The 17,812-nt window shown below is 45.4% G+C and overlaps 1 protein-coding gene across 1 annotated transcript in view; it reads left to right on the plus strand.

The window, feature by feature from the left end:
* Nucleotides 1-4,677, plus strand: part of GALNT12 (polypeptide N-acetylgalactosaminyltransferase 12) — a 56,561-nt gene extending 51,884 nt beyond the window's left edge. Inside the window, exons 9-10 of the mRNA XM_049896138.1 lie at nucleotides 986-1,132; nucleotides 2,238-4,677. Coding sequence (XP_049752095.1) covers nucleotides 986-1,132; nucleotides 2,238-2,378 — 288 coding nt within the window. The 3' untranslated portion in view covers nucleotides 2,379-4,677. The remainder of the gene's footprint in view (nucleotides 1-985; nucleotides 1,133-2,237) is intronic.
* Nucleotides 4,678-17,812: the final 13,135 nt, after the last annotated feature.

Genomic DNA, 17,812 nt, shown 5'->3' on the forward strand with positions numbered 1-17,812 from the left:
GTAGGTAATCCATAGGCAGACAAAAGCAGGAAAACCATTGCTCTGGAAGACCCAAGTGTACCCTTAGCAGTCATGTTGTCTACTTGTGCACAGCATTTTATAGTTTACAAGGCACTGTCACATCATTGTTTTTGTTGGGATGGGAAGAGACTGAGGAAAAGGAGAAGTGGCTGATAAAGGTTGCAGAGAGCTCCTAAATACCTGAGCTGGGATTGGTTTATCTTCTTACCCCACGGCCCCACACCAGCACAGGGCTAGGCATGGGGGAACGAGGCGGACCAGGCACCAGCGCCTTCATCAGTCTAGCAAGCGAGACAGCATGAGAAAGGGCCACCTGATAAGCACTTGCTCAGCACTGCATTAGAGGTTCCCTAGAGTGCTGTGAAGGAGCCCTGGTGGTCCAACAGTTAAGAGCTCGGCTGCTAACCGAGAGGTTGGTGGTTCAAACCTACCAGCTGCTCTGCAGGAGAAAAGTCCTGACGATCTGCTCCCATGAAGATTATAGCCTTGGAAACCCTACGGGCAGTTGTATTCTGTCACGTAGGGTCGGTATGAGTCAGAATCAACTCGATGGCACACAACAGCAACAAGAGTGCTGTGAAAGGAGTTCTGGTGACACAGTGGTTAAGTGCTCGGCCACTAACCAAAAGGTCAGCAGTCTCAAACCCACCAGCAGCTCCTCAGGAGAAGGACCTGGTGATCTGCGTCTGTAAAGATTAGAGCCATGGAAACCCTATGGGGCAGTTCCCCTCTGTCACATGGGGCTGCTAGGAGTCAGAATTGACACAACGGCACCTAACAGTAGCAGAGTGCTGTGGAGACATGAACGAAACTGTTTGATCACACGGGCTGGTGTGGGGGTGGGGCGAGAGGAGACTGCTTGGCCCCAGCAACCACGCTTTTGTGACCCCAGGTTCTTGGGCAGCAATTTTCCCTCTTTTGTCATCAGAGGGTAACTTGATCCTGTTGGCTGCTCTGTTTTCAGTTTTTCGAGTACACGTCCCAGAATGAAATACGCTATAACACCCGACAGCCAGAGGGCTGTGTATCTGCGCCTGCAGAATCAGATATTCTGTTCATGGAGCTCTGCAAGGAAACCGCCCCTGAGAATCAGAAGTTCATCTTCCGAGAGGTGAGTGCGCGATGTCATTGCCTCCTTGCTGTCAGTCACCTGGGCTGTAAAGGGAAAGTCAGACATTCTGTCTGTAGTGTGAGCAAGTCCCAGTGAGGTGGCTGCTATGGGGTGCCCTGTGAGCCTGGGAGTGTCACAGTGAGGCGGCCACCATGGGATGCCCAGTGAGCCTGGGAGCATCACAGTGAGGCGGCCACCATGGGGTGTCCTGTGAGCCTGAGAGCATCACAGTGAGGCGGCCACCATGGGGTGTCCTGTGAGCCTGGCAACATCACAGTGAGGCGGCCACTATGGGGTGTCCTGTGAGCCTGGGAGCATCACAGTGAGGCGGCCACCATGGGGTGTCCTGTGAGCCTGGCAACATCACAGTGAGGCGGCCACCATGGGGTGCCCTGTGAGCCTGGGAGCATCAGAGTGAGGCGGCCACCATGGGGTGTCCTGTGAGCCTGGGAGCGTCACAGTGAGTCTGAGCTGGCAGAAGTGTTAGAGTCCCACAGCCTCCAGAGGTAGTAGTGCTTTCCTTCTTTCCTCGCTGTTTACTCCCTTCTAGTCTTTTCTGTGTCCCTTACACCTTGAGCTGCGGTGGGTTGTAATAGAAGCCCTTGCAAATGTACTCTAAGATGAGATAGGGTTTAAACACATGAAACAAATAGTCAAAGTGTAAGGATGTGAGGTTAGACCTAGGGATAAGTCCCTCCACTTCTCTAAGCCTCATTTCCCCCAGCTCTGAGATGGGGATTGGTGTCCCTGGGTGGTGCAGTTAATATGCTTCCTGCTAAGTGATAGGTTGAAGGTTTGAGTCCACTCAGAGACACCTTGGAAGAAAGGCCTGGCGATCTTCTTCCAAAAAAACCAGCCCTTGAAAACCCTGTGGTGCAGAATTCTACTCTGACACACATGGGGTCGCCATGAGTCAGAGGTGACTGGATGACAAGTGGACTGGGATTTACCTTTGTGCAGTGCAGACAGTTATCCCTGGACCAGTAATCCTGAAATGGTCAAAAGCACACCCCCAGCTCTTAAGAACATGTTTTAAGGAAAAATATATTTTTTCTGTGGAATGACTTGGACTTCCATTGACAAGACATCGTCTCTTGTCTTGTAGGATGGTTCTTTATTTCACGTACCGTCCAAGAAATGTGTTCAGGCTGAGAGGAAGGCACCTGGCGACAGTGTGGTGCCACTCTTACGAGACTGCACCAACTCGGAACGTCAGAAATGGTTCTTCAAGGAACGCATGTCATGAAACGTCACTGCGCCAAGGAGCCCGCTGAAGGACTGTGGGCCCGTGGGCTCTGTGGCCAGTAGAGACTTGGCCAAGGACAGTGATGGAGCCCACCAAAAACCTGGCTGCTCTACTTTTAGAGGAACTCGTTCTGCAGTTTGTGAAAGTGGTGTTGGATTTAGTAAAAATGTGAATAAGCTTTGTACTATGATTTTGAAAACTTTAAAACTGGTCCCAAATACCCTGTTTTCAAGGGATAATCCTAAAAATGTTAACTTTCGTATTCAGAGAATTAAAACCTTGGAATATTTTTCTATCAAGATGTATATTTTACTGCTGTGCCTTTTATTCCTCCTAGCAAAAAAGATAAATATTTAATGTTGGTATTTGCAAGGGTTCCCAGGTATGAAGATGTTTGCACAGATGGAAATCAGACATGGACTGTACTTTGCATACACTGATGATACCTCAAACGTTGGGTTAGGTTTTTCTGTGTATAGAGACAGGCACTAGGAACATTGTATTGATTCCTTCAGATCACTGGGCTATTCTAAGTTTATTTAATAAATAATGCTATTTAATTATGTATTGCTACCACAATAAAAACTCCAGTTAATGTTCTTGTTTACCAAAGAGGACGAACCAGAGCTAAACTCTTTTTTCAATTTTTTATTGTACTTTAAGTGAAACTGAGCTAAAGTCTTAAAGGAACAGTTTGACTTAATCGGGCTAATATAAGCATCCACCACACAGGGTGGACTTCAAACAATGCCTAGCCCCGTGGTGTGGCTGCCTGCTTTTAGTAATTATACTATGACTTTCAGGAGCCCTGGTGGCACATTGGTTAAGTGCTCGGCTGCTGACCAAGAGATTAGGGGTTCAGACCCACCCAGCAGCTCTGTGGGAGAAAGACCTGGTGATCTGCCCCTGTAATGATTACAGCCAAGCAAACCCTATTAGGGCAGTTCTACTCTGTCACATGGGGTTGCTATGAGTTGAAATTGACTTGACAGCACCTAATGACAACTATGACTTTAAAATGTGTTTATAGAATTTTTATCACACAATAGTGTTAGAGAGTTAATGTTCTATGTGAAATTCGTTTTTCAAATTTGTTCATTAATAACGTTTGGTTATCTATCTGTTAGATATTTGGGCCACTGTAGCAGCTGCTGAAGTTTGTCTCATTAGTTCTGATTTGTGAATGATCCCAGCTCAACTTTTGAGATTCTCTCAACTTAAGGGAGTCGATCCGAATGGAAAAAAAAACTGAGAAAGCTGTAGATCTATTGCAACCAATCAGCCCTAAGAAATGAAGACACATTATGCAATTGATTAAAAACTATCAACTGTGTCTCAGGCTCTTTTTTACCCACATTCCCCTCCCTGACAGGACCCATTGGGGTCTGCTTTAATAATTACCCAGAAACAGCTCCAGTGGGCCTGGCTTGGGTCAATCTGATGCATGTTAACCGTTCTGTACTTCGGTGTCTTCATCTGTAAGTAGGGATAGTCATAGCACGCTCTCAGGGTGCCTGCAAGGATTTAATAACACAGACCAGGTAAGAACTTAGTTTAGTGCCAGGCACACAGTGTAGGCTCACCAAATGTTAGCTTCTGTTTTCATGAATAAGGAGCCGTGGTGGGAGGAGTGGTTAAAGTGATGACCTGCTAACCAAAAGGTCAGCAGTTTGAAACCACCAGTGGCTCTGTGGGAGAAAGATGTAGCAGTCTGCTTCCGTAGAGATTTACAGCCTTGGAAACCCTATTGTGTCACTATTGAGTCGGAATCAACTCAATGGCAGTGAGTTTTTTTTTTTTTTTTGGTCTGGCAGCACAATGGTTAAGTGCTCAGCTGCTAACCAAACCTACCCAGCAGCTCCATGTGAGAAGGACCTGGCAATCTGCTTCTATAATGATTACAGCCTAGACCCACAGGTACCCTTTTAGCTCAGTACTGAAGCCACTCCTGAAGTTCACCTTCAGCCAAAGATTAGACAGGCCCATAAAACAAAATGAGACTAAGTGGGTGCATCAGCCCAGGGACAAGGACTAGAAGGCAGGAGGGGGCAGGAAAGCTGGTGATTGGGAACCCAAGGTCAAGAAGAGAGCGTGTTGATATGTCATGGGGTTGGTAACAAATGTCACAGAACAATATGTGTACTAACTGTTTAATGAGAAACTAGTTCTGTAAACCATCTAAAAACAAACAAACAAAAAATTACAGCTTAGCAAACCCTATGGGGCAGCTCTGCTCTGTTACATGGGGTCTCTATGAGTCAAAAATCGACTCGGTGGCACCCAACAGAAAATTTTTATGAATGCACTTTATAAAATATAAAGAACAATAAACATCAGTGTTTATTCAAAAGCAAATATCCAATAATTTAGTTATTTTGTCTTGGTGGGATTAAACAGCTCCTCGAAGACAACTGTAGTGTGAACTCCTTTCCTTCCAGGTCTGTTCTCGTAAATGTACGCGCTGTGGGCTGAGCCTTCCCCTTGTTATGGTAACGGTAAAAGTGCGCTGTCATGGAGCTGAGAAGGTCTGCCCTGCCTCCTCTTTCTTCCCGCCCTTTGTGCAGTGTCAGTCTGAGCTTGGTGAGGGCTGTCAGCCCTCCCACATGTGGACGGCAGTTCAGGCAGACATGAAATCCACGTGAACAGGATCCATGACGTGCAGGGAGGCTACACGGGTGTGTTTGTGTGCATCCACTGGGCACCACAGCAAATGAACTCTGCTTGTGTGGAAAAAAAACTAGTGGATTTTTTTTTTTTTTTTTGGTGTCAGGGGAAATGTATTTTCACAGATTGGAAGGCGTTTACAGTATTTTGAGAAATCTTTTCCTTCGCTATTGGGTAAGGAGTCTGAAAAAGCCTGCATGGATGTGAGGAAATTCTCACCTTAATTTTGCCTGAGTGGGCTTCCACTTAACCTCCACCTCACCCAATAAAAAAAAAACCAAACCCACTGCCATCGAGTCAATTCCAACTCACAGCAACCCTATAGGACAAAGTAGAGCTGCCCCATAGAGTTTCCAAGGAGGACCTGGTAGATTCGAACTGCTGACGTTTTGGTTAGCAGCTGTAGCTCTTAACCACTACGCCACCAGGGTTTCCCCTAGCCCACGAGGAGGTGTGAACCAGCCCCTAGCCTTGGGGTATGGAGCTGGGAGTACTGGAGGCCTGCCCTAGCTATAGCACGTCATTTCGCCTAGGACTCATTTCCTCATCTGCAAAGTGGGGACAAGAATGAACTCTGAAGATGTTTTTGTTTGACTCTCCACATAACTGCAGGAGACAATTTTGCTAAGCTTTCCACCACTACATAACAAGGATCCTCCTTCGTCTGGTTCCCAATGACACGTTCCTCACTTCCGAGCTCTCACTGACAGCTTCCTCAACATCCGTATTTCTACCACCACTCTGGTGGCGCAACAGTGAAGCACTTGGCTGCTAACTGAAAGGTTCATGGTTTGAACCCACCCAGTGTCTCTTACTGGCGAAAGACCTGGTGATATGCTCCCACAAAGACTACAGCCTAGAAAATGCCGTGGGATAGTTCTGCTCTGGCACATGGGGTCGGTATGAGTTCAGATTGACTCAGTGGCACCTAACAACAACAACGATCATGTTTCTCAAAATTCCTCCTACTGCTGAATTCCAAAGCTGCTCCCACATTTTAGGTATTATACAGCAGCATCTCACGTCCAGATACCATATAATATATTAATTTTCTATTGCTGTGTAACAAACTACCACAGACTTAGTGGCTTAAGAAGTCCCTGGGTGGCGCAAATGGTGAGTGCACTCAGCTGCTAACCGAAAGGTTAGAGGTTCTAGTTCACCCATAGGCACCTCGGAAGAAAGGCCTGGAGATCTATTTCTGGAAAATCAGCCATTGAAAACCCTACAGAGCACAGTTCTACTCCGACACACACGAGGTGCCATGAGTTGGAGTTGACTCCACCAGCAACTGGTATTGGTAATGGAAAGAACAGATTACCCAATAAGCAAGGTACACATGTGGGTTTCACCTGGTTTTTACTTGTCAAAGATGCGGTGAAACCCATGTGAAATTGTGCACTAAAGATTAGTAAATAAACACAAGCCCGTGCCCATACCTTGCTTACTGTAAACTGGTGCATTTTACTGGTTAATCCACCCCTGGGTAGTAATTTAAAGCCATACCCATTTATTATCTCACAGTTCACGTAGGTCAGAAGTCTAGGCATGGTTCAGCTGGGTTCTGCTTAGGGCCTTGGCCTTACAAGGCTGAAATTAAAGTGTCGGCTGAGGCTGCTATTTCATTGAGGCTCAGCGTCTTTTTCCACACTCCCTGCTTGTTGGTGGAATTCAGTTCCTTGCAGGTGCAGAACTGAGGCCCTCAGCTACTAAAAGCTGTTTCTGAGAGAGATTCCCCTCCTGGCTTTGGAGAAGTAAGCTGCCATGTTGTGAGAGGGCCATGCAACAAGAGCCTGAGGGTGGCCTCTGGGAGCCAAGAATGGCCCAATCCACGCTCTGGAAAATACTCATCAGTGTGGTTATTACATAAATAAGGCAGACAATGCTGGTACACTTGAAACTCACTGGGGCCCCAGGATGCCCATCTCTGCCTTCTGATGCCTACCTACCATTCAAGAAGATTTTGAAAACCGGTAAAAATTCCCAAGAAATTCAATCTTCGTTACACGACAAGCTCCTTCCATGTCAGGAAGGATTGTTTTATTTATGTGGATCAAGTCTGGATTTCTTTATGGGTGACGCATCTGTTAAATTTCCTGCACCAGCCAGCTTCCTTTTTCTCCTCCAATTCGCACAGCGCTTTCACACTTGATGTAAACAAGAATCACCTGGGCATCTTGTTAAAAGGCAGATTCCGTGTTGAGGGGTCTGCGGTGGGGCCTGAGAGTCTGCATGTCTCACCAGCTCCCAGAGGATGCTGATACTACTGGTTGGCGGACCACGTTTTGAATAGCAGGTTATTAAAACGAGAAAAAAAGGGAGAGAGGAAAAGTGGTTGGCTGGTCCTGGGTGTCTTACTCCCATTCTCCCACTAGGTGGTGCTGTCAGCTCAGGAAACGCGACAATGCTTTCCTTGCGGCCAAGTCTTCTGATATAAAAAATTCTCCAAATCATGGATCCACAGGTGGCTGACCTGAAAGGCGCCCAGGGATCACCTAAAGCCAATGTTGTCAACAGGGACTGAGGCCAGCAGGGGGAGGAGTTTGCCCCAGATCACACAGTGAGAATGGTATGTTCTTTATCAACACCCACCATCCCATTAGTAGCCAGTGTGCTGAGTTTTGCCTGGGTGTGTCATTTTTCTTAAAGGGTTAAAGTAGTGTTTTTTTTTAATTGTATTTTCAAAAATAGGTTTTTGAAGGTTTCTGTATGTCATTTTTAGAGTCCCTGGGTGATGCACATGGTTAAGCACTCGACTACTAGCCGAAAGGTTGGCGGTTGAACCCATCCAGAGGGTCTTTGGAAGACAGGCCAGGTGAAATAGATCTCTTGAAAATGCTGTGGAGCAGTTCTACTCTGCACACATGGGGTTGCCATGAGTTGGAAACGACTTGATGGCAAATAACAACCAACAACATGTACAATTACAAAGTGAAATTATTTTTCTGTCTTGATGAACATGTTCTAAAACTTGACCACATAGCTTGCTGTATCACAGCCACAATATTTATTTCCTAAGTGAGGTCGTAATCGTGACCTCTCACAGCCTCCCAATGTTTGTGGGGTTTATTACACACCAAATTTCTCACACTTACACATAGCTTCAGAGTTTTTTCACGGGTATCATTTTGCTTGATCCTGGTGGCATAGTGGTTAAGTGCTACGGCTGCTAATCAAAGGGTTGGCAGTTCGAATCTGCCAGGTGCTCCTTGGAAACTTTGTGGGGCAGTTCTGCTCTGTCCTGTAGGGTCGCTATGAGTCGGAATCAACTCTACGGCACTGGGTTTGGTTTGGTTTTGTAAGGTCAACTGATCCAATAAGAGTGAGGGTTGCTGTCTCCTGCTTTGATAGCTGCTGATAATAATGCTAATGCCGTGAGTTGGACACTTTTATAAGCATGTCATACAAATTAACAAAGTTAATTTTCAAAACACCAGTGAGACAGGTGCTAGTCTTCTCTCCCCTCTTTTAAAGGTGAGGCCACTGAGGCTCAGGGAGGGTAAGGAACTTGTCTAAGGTCACACAGCAGATAAATGATGGTGCTGGGATTCAAACCCAGTGTTACTCCAGAGCTCAGTCTTAACTGCTGTGCCTTCTGCTTCCTGGAGAGGGTATAGGCATCTTGCCCAGGTCACATGGCTGATGTCCCCAGACCAGAGCCCCCCTGCCCCCACTCTTAGTCCAGTTACACAACTGTGACATGGAAATTAATGAGTCTGCCCTGCCCCTGAAGGACAGGAGTTTAGATCTGATTTACATCTCTGGGTGAGCACATTTCTTCCAACAGTGTCAAGTCAGGGAGCAGGTTTAGCGACTGTGCTCCAAGGCCAGGGCCTGTGAGCAGTTGTCCAGGTAGACGTCTGTTTTACCCACACCTGCACTCTGCCCTCCTTCTCTTTAAAACGGGGTGAAGGGAGGGGGGCAGAGAGGCAGGATTTGGGAGTGTCTCTTCATTTTCCCCGTTGGGGATGCCAGTGGCCAAGTCAACTGCAATTGCTCCATCCAGGACTTATCTGTCTTCAGAGTGCTTAAAGCCCATGGGACGGAGCATTCTGCCCCAGCTGCCATGTCATGATTCCTCTGTGAATCATCTTGAATCTTTTATGAGGCAAGGGTCAGTGGAACAGACTCCTCATGAGAATTTAGGACAGTTGATTTCAGCATCCTACAAGGACACTGTCAGACGGGTATGCCCACTGGGCAGCTCTAGTTATTAACTCAAGAGTGATTGCAAAGCACCATGGGATTCTAATTGCCAACTGTTAAAAAAAGAAGCAAGTTCTGGGCCACAGAATCTGAAGGGACTTGGGAAGTCCTCTGTCCAAGCTCCCTCCTAATGCAGGAGTCCCTCGTCCATGTCCCTGACCCTTGTTTGGCCAATGCAGTGCGAGGAAGCCCCTCAGTTATAGGGCCTCCCATTCTGTTCTCGGGTGGCTTCGTAATGAAGCTGAAGTCTCTCCTTGTAGCTTTCCTATTGCTCTGGGTCCCCATCTGGGGCTACCCAGCAGGTTTATGCTCTCTGCCCAGGACAGGCCCTCAGAGATTTGAGGAGAGAGGACACATCCCCCGAGTCTCCTGTGCTCTCGGCTACTAGCCCTAATTTCTTCAAACCATCTTGTTCTGGGATGGTGTTTTCACTGGGTTTCTGCGGGGGAGTGAAGATTAACATTTGCACTAAATCTGCTGTGTTTAACCAAAGGTCAAGACTCCATACTCCTTCCCTGGAGAGAGGGCCAGACCAGGCTCAGGTGACCCCAAATGCTGTGAAGGGCCTAAAACTGTATTAGTAGACTGTGGGGTGGAACAGGAAAGTGTGTGTGTATGTGTGTGTGTGTGTGAGAGAGTATATGTGTGAGAGAGATAGCAAGAGTGAGAGAAATGATGTAAGTGCAAGAGAGAAAAGTCTACATTTTCTATAATAGGAAGTTAATAATAACATCTACAATGGGAAAATCATGAGAAGACAGGGTTAATATGTTATTTGAAATATGGAGGCAAATACTGGAGTAGCTGGAAGAGTTGTGGGAGCCAGATGTGAGGGTGGGGAGGAGTGGGGAGAGGTGGGATGGGGGACTGTTGATTCTATTATAAACCTTGAGTGTTATTCAGCTTTTTAAGATGAGTGCATGTATTACTTTGATACGAATTATATTTAAGAAATATTCCAAACTCATGTTAGGAAGGAAACAATTAGGGTTCCCAGAGAGGGTATGGGTTTGTCCTTGGTGCCCACAGATAGGAAACAGGAGCATGATGTTCAGCCATTCTGCAAAACCCTTCCTGGCCACAGCATCTGGAAGTCCCAGGGAACTTGTCCTGACGTGGACTGGGCTCAGCTCTTTGGAACCAGAACCTAAAGGGAAATAAAACTGCCTTTTCCGAGTTGGATTCTGGACAATTCTGGGAACTTTTCTGCAGAACAAATTGATTTATGGATCCAGCTGTGAGGAACTATACAAAACAGAACAGAGGAGATAAACTCCAGATGTGGCTTCATTAAAGGCAGGGATTAGACAATAGGGTTGAAGGACTTCTAATGTATGCTGAGCCATGGAGACTTCAAGTCTAGGGAGAAAGAATGGCCAAGGGTCTACTGCACCACACTGCTGATTCTGAGCTAGAAAGCACCTTAGAACTCATCCCGTCCAAACCCATTGTCATCGAGTGGATTCCGACTCATAGTGACCCTATAGAGCAGAGTAGAGCCACCCCACAGGGTTTCCAAGGAGCAGTTGGTAGATTTGAACTACTGACCTTTTGGTTAGCAGCCCAGCTCTTAACTCCTGCACCACCAGAGCTCCTCATCCTGTCCAACTCCTTGAAATTATAGATGGAAGGCTGAGACCCAGAGAGGGATGGGACTTACCCAGCATCACACAGCGAGGTGCGATGAAACTGGGGCCAGAACCCACATCTGCTGCCCGATCCAGTGTCCCACCCACCACCTGCCTCTGCCTCTCATTCCATGGCGTTTGCCTTTTCAAATTCAACTTGAGCCTGTTTTCTTAATTAAAAATCAAGGGAAGGCTTAACTCTGCCACACTCTGATGGTGAGATTGGTCACACTTCGAAGAGCAAGGCCAGGTCCACATATTTGTTGCCTAAAGAGGGGGGCCTCACTGGCCCTGATGCTGGGGTGGACAATTCCCACCCCACCTCACAGGCTTCCAAGATGCTGGGAAACACTTCCTGTTGGGATGGTTGGTCCTTGTGCTCCTGGAGCTGGACTCGGTGGTCCTTTTACAGGGTGTCTGTTCTCTGTCCTCTGAGGGGGAGGACAGGGCGACCCAAGACAGGGGAGGGAGGACACTCTTGTGCTGAGTTGCCTCTGTTGGGAATGCATTTCAGTTTTTTGAAGTTTGGAAAGTAGATTCACATTTGGTAGGATCTCAAATGGAATAATGTCCTTACTGCAGCATTCCTGTCTCTAGCTGGGGTTTTTTGTTGTTATTGTTTTGTTTTTTAGTAGCACTTTTGTTTTTTCCAGATTATTAAAAAATATATGCTAACTACTGAAAATTTGAAAACTACATAAAAATGGAAAGAAATCATTTAAGTTCTCACTACCCAAAAAGATACCACCATTTGAAAGTATTTCCTTCCAGTCTTTTTCCATAATCATAACTCCTTTCATTTGGCTGAAATTGGCTCAATAATAGCTTTCACCTAGAGGTCACGGCTCTGTCTTTTGGCGGAAGTGCAGAATTAATCCCTTTTGTTTCCTGCCCATAAAAGGTAGGTGAAGACAACCTCCAACCCCAGGGAGAAAACCTCAACTTCATTTTAAGCGCCGAAGTTTATGACAACTGTCACTATCATTGCCATCTATGAAGGGTGTGCTACTTGCAAGGCGTATGCTGGTTTCCTGTATCAACTTGTTTAATCTTCATAACAACCCTACAAATACCTCCTACAAAGGGGTATTCATAGGGGAGGAATCTGAGGCTCAGAGGGGAGGGGTCCCTGGGCTGATGGGAATTGAGCTCAGTGAGGTTATCACCTTCCTTAATCTATCCTTCTTATCTCTATTAATGCAGCCTGAGAACACAGTAGCTTTCCTGACAGCCTTACCAAAACTTCCCCTTGGATACCATACTTGTAATGCAAGCCTTTACATTTGTTCTTAAAAAATTAATTTCATTCATTCTGGCCCAAAAAGACCTCCCCTTCTCTCATGATAATCTCTGTAAGGCAATATGACTCATACAGAATTCCTGGTAACAGTATTAAAAAAAAAAAAAAAAAAACTCCTAGCACAGCGCCTGGCATATAATACACACCAAATACCTGGTTGCTATTATTATTATAGTAAGGTGAGTGACATTGTTTGGTTCCCTGGGTTTCCCTCTGTTTCCCACAAAACACAATAGAACAAAGTACTAAAAGTAGTATGGTGCTAGGGAGTGGCCCACCCACTATGGCTGGTCTGGGAGGTGGCTTCTAGAAGCATCCTTCCTCTCCAGCTATTGGCAGAACCAAAAAGTCAAGAAAATTCTTCCTGGAATTTGGGTCCATCTGCCCCCATGCCTGGCTCCACTCTTCCCCAGGACCTTGTCAGCCCAACCATTTGCTGATGTGGTGGGTTTGGCTGTCTTAGGTGAGAAGACTACCCCCACCTCCCAGGCCCTGAACCCATGACATAGCAGCCAGCCTTGTTGCTACTTCTGCCGCTGATTCCTCACCCACATTGCTCCCAACAGACATTCCTTTTAGTGGGGTGGAGCTGTTGAAATGGACTATAAAATATGGGTTATATTTTATTTTAATGTTTGGTTGTTTCTAAATTTGGTCACAATTATGTCTTCTTGTTCTAAAATAAGAGAAAGGAAGCAGCTGCCCTCTGGGAAGCCTCCAGAGAGGAGAGAGAAGGCAGCCCTCACACTCTGTTCCTGATTTTTCTGCTTCCTTCCTGAGCTCTCTAGCGCTGGCCCTGTCAGAACAGAAGGGGCGGGTGTTGCCCTGAGATGCTCACATGGTCTCCTTAACATGGAAACATCATGAAGGACATGTCACCAGCCCATGACAAATTGGTAAGGCTACTGGCCCCCTCTGTGTGCTACACCAGTGTGCTCTGCCCTGTGGGGAACAGATAACATGGACACTGTGTCCACCCTGAGACTCAGCCACTTATGATGAAGGCAGACACAGAGGAGGAAGAAGCCTGGAAAAAGGGCATTTTGTCTTCCTAGGGAAAGAAGGAAGCAGTGTGCAATCTGTTCTGAGTAGGCTGTGGATAGGTGGGGGAAAGCAGTCCAAAGGGAGGGCAGCATGGCCAAGGATTATGTGGCCAACACATTGTGGTGTCACTGGAATGCAGATAAGGGATGCTGGGACGTGAGGCCAATTTCTGGCTGATGCACATCTTGGAGGTTGGAACTGAGGAATTCAGATTTCCTCCTGGAGGCAAGGAGAAGCCATTGCCTGTGCAGTGAGAACAAGGTTGCAGCTAGCCCAGGGATGCTTTCTTCCCATTGCATCATCCTTCCTTGAGGGGTATCCCTGGAGTGAGCTTCGAGGGCTAGCATTCTATCGCCCTATACAGTTTGGCTTTGGCCCCCAACCCTGTGCTGACGCTCCTTTGTCAAGGTCAAGGGTTTTCACTTTCTCTTGAAAAATGTTCTTCATGTTCCTGCATTCACCACTGCAATTGGCCTGGTCTAGCCCTGTCTCCTCTCGTGGCTTTTAGGTCACCACATCTCTTGGTCCTTCATCTACTCCTAGACACTTGCTTCTCAATCACTGCTGGACAGGTTTCCATTGAGCTTCCAGACTAAGACAGACTAGGAAGAAGGCCTAGTGGTCTACTTCTGAAAAAAACTGGCCAGTGAAAACTTTATGAATAGCAGTGGAACGTTGTCTGATGTAGTGCCAGAAGACGAGTCCCTCAAGTTGGAAGGCGCTCAATATATGACTGGGGAAGAGCTGCCTCCTCAAAGTAGAGTTTTTCTTAATGACATGAATGAAGTAAAGCTTTCAGGACCTTCATTTGCTGATGTCCCACAACTCAAAATGAAAAGAAACAACTGCAAACATCCATTAGTAATCAGAACAGGGAATGTACAAAGTATGAATCTAGGAAAATTGGAAGTTTTCAAAAATGAAATGGAATGCTTGAAGATCCACATTCTAAGCATTAGTGAGCTTAAATGAACTGGTATTGGCCATTTTGAATCAGACAATCATGTGGCCTACTATGCCAGGAATGACAAATTGAAGAGGAATGGCATCATATTCACTGTCAAAAACAACATTTCAAGATCTATCCTGAAGGACAATGCTGTCAGTGGTAGGATGGTACAAGGAAGATTAGTTAATACAACTGTTATTCAAATTTACGCACCAAGCACTAATGCCAAAGATGAAGAAATTTAAGATTTTGCCAACTTCTAATAGTCTGAAATTGACCAAACATGCAATCAAGACGCATTGATAATTACTGATAATTGGAATGGGAAAGTTGGAAACAAAGAAGAGGGGTCAATATTTGGAAAATATGGCCTTGGTGATAGAAACGGCACCAGAAACTACATGATAGAATTTTGCAAGACCAAGGACTTACTGCAAATACGTTTTTTCAACATAAATGGTGACTATTCACATAGACCTCCCCGGTGGAATACAAAGGAATCAGATCGACTACATCTGTGGTAAGAGATGATGGAGAAGCTCAGTATCATCAGTCAGAACAAGGCCAGGGGCCAACTGTGGAGGAGACCATGAATTGCTCATATACAAGTTTAAGCTGAAGCTGAAGAAAATTAAAACAAGTCCATGACCAAAGTATGACCTTGAGTATATCCCACCTGAATTTAGAGACCAGCTCGAGAATATATTTGACACATTGAAAACTAATGACCAAAGACCAAATTGTGAGATGTCACCAAGGACATCATACCTGAAGAAAGCAAAAGGTCATCAAAAAGACAAGAAAGAAAGAAAAGACCAAAATGGATGTCAAAAGAGATTTTGAAACTTGCTTTCCAGCATAGAGTAGCTAAAGAGAGTGGAAGAAATGATGAAGTAAAAGAGCTGAACACGAGATTTTAAAGGGCAGCTCAAGAAAACAAGTATAATAATGAAATGTGCAAAGACTTGGAGTTAGAAAAGCAAATGGGAAGTACACACTTCGCATTTCTCAAACTGAAAGAACTGAAGGAAAAACTTAAGCCTTGAGTTGCAAAACTGAAGGATTCTATGGGCAAAATAATAAATGATGCAGGAAGCATCAAAAGAAGATAGAAGGAATACACAAAGTCACTGTATGAAAAAGAATTGGTTGATGTTCAGTGATTTCAGGAGGTAGCATATGATCAAGAACTGATAGTATTGAAGGAAGAAGTCCAAGCAGCACTGACGGCATTGGTGAATAACAAGGCTCCAGGAATTGACGGAGTACCAGTTGAGATGTTTCAAGAAATGGATGCAGCACTAGAGGGGCTCACTCGTCTATGCCAAGGAACTTGGAAAACAGCTACCTGGCCAACCGACTGGAAGAGATCCATATTTGTGCCCACTCCAAAGAAAGGCAATCCAACAGAATATAGAAATTATCAAACGGTATTATTAATATCACACACAAGTAAAATTTTGCTGAAGGTAATTCAAAAGTGGTTGCAGCAGTACATCAACAGGGAACTGCCAGAAATTCAAGCCGAATTCAGAAGAGGACATGGAGTAAGAAATATCATTGCTGATGTCAGATGGATCCTGGCCGAAAGCAGAGAATACCAGAAAGATGTTTACCTGTGTTTTATTTACTATGCAAATGCATTCAACTGTGTGGATCATAACAAATTATGGATAACATTACGAAGAATGGGAATTCCAGAACACTTAATTGTGCTCATGAGGAAGCTGTATATAGACAGAGGCAGTTGTTCAGACAGAACAAGGGGATACCACGTGGTTTAAAATCAGGATATATGTGTGTCAGAGTTGTATGCTTTCACCACACTTATTCAATATGTATGCCAAGCAAATAATACGAGAAGCTGGACTATATGAAGAAGAACATGGCGTAAGTATTAGAGGAAGACTAGTTAACAACCTCCAACATGCAAATGACACAGCCTTCCTTGCTGAAAATGAAGAGGACTTGAAGCACTTACTGATGAAGATCAAAGACTACAGCCTTCAGTATGGATTACACCTCAACATAAAGAAAACAAAAACCTTCACAACTGGACCAATAAGCAATATCATGTTAAACGGAGAGAAGATTGATGTTGCCAAGGATTTCATTTTACTTGGATCTGTAATCCATGCCCATGGAAGCAGGAGTCAAGAAATCAAAAGACGCAATGCATTGGGCAAATCTATTGCAGAAGACCTCTTTAAAGTGTTAAAAAGCAAAGATGTCATTTTGAGGACTAAGGTGAGGAAGACCTGAGCCATGGTATTTTCAGTTGCCTCATATGCATGTGAAAGCTGGACAATGAATAAGGAAGACCGAAGAAGAGCAGATACCTTTGAATTATGGTGTTGGTGAAGAGTATCGAATATATCATGGACTGCCAGAAGAAGGAACAAATCAGTCTTGGAAGAAGTACAGCCAGAATGCTCCTTAGAGGCGAGGATGGCGAGACTTTGTCTCATGTACTTTGAACATGCTATCAGGAGGGACCAGTCCCTGGAGAAGGACATTACATCATGCTTGGTAAAGTAGAGGGTCAGAGAAAAAGAAGAAGACCCTCAACAAGATGGATTGACATAGTGACTGCAACAATGGGTTCAAGCATAACAACGATTGTGAGGACGGTGAAGGACCAGGCAGTGTTTCATTCTGTTGTACGTAGGGTTGCTTTGAGTCAGAGCCAACTTGACAGCACCTAACAACAACAACATCCCTGTCTTCTCTCGTGGCTTCCAGGCCACCGTGTCTCATGGTCCTTCATCCACCCCTCAGACCCTTCCTTCTCAATCACTTCTGTGGGCTGCCTATCCAAGGAAATTTTATACCACGTTTCCCAGACTCTATTGGACCCTCTCGTGACCCTTCATGCTGTCGGTGGGTGAGAATGCAGACACGGCTTTAATATCAGCAGTGACATGTGCCCATCAGTTAGGACTTTTTTTTCAGCCGCAAGCATCAGAAACCTAAAGAAGAGTGGCATAAATAAATTAGAGGCTTTATTTTTCTTACATAAGAAGTTCAGGCAGTTCAGGCCTGATACGGTGATGTCATGGTGTTACCAGATACGGAGGCTCATTCTATCTTTCCATATAGCCATGCCAAGAGCATGTTTCTGTCACCCTGTGGTTTTAAGATGCTATCCTACCTCCAAGCATTGAGTCTGTTTTCATTCAAGGAGAAAGAGAAGGACCAAGGGCAAAAGACCTGCCAGCTGAGTCTGTTCCATGCTAAAGAGCTTTCCCAGAAGTTCTACCAGTGACCTCTGCTTACATCCCTGAATCAGAATCTACTCTAAGGCAGTAGGTGTTTTTGGTTATTGGAATCACTGAGTGGCACAAATGGTTAAGTGCTTGACTACTAACCTAAACCCCCCCAGAGGCACCTCAGAAGAAAGGCCTGACAATCTGCCTTGAAAACTATATGGAGTACAGTTCTACTCTGCAACACTTGGGGTCACCATGAGTTGGAATAGACCCCACGGTAACTGGTTTGCTTTTTATTAGTCAGTTAAAGGGGTAGTGGTGATTCAGTGGTAGAATTCTTGCCTTCCATATAGGAGGCCTGTGTTTGATTCCCAGCCAATGCACCTCACAACCATCACTGTCTGTCACTGGAGGTGTGTGTGTTACTATGATGC

Source organism: Elephas maximus, chromosome 9, assembly GCF_024166365.1.
Source record: "Elephas maximus indicus isolate mEleMax1 chromosome 9, mEleMax1 primary haplotype, whole genome shotgun sequence".
NCBI lineage: Eukaryota > Metazoa > Chordata > Mammalia > Proboscidea > Elephantidae > Elephas > Elephas maximus.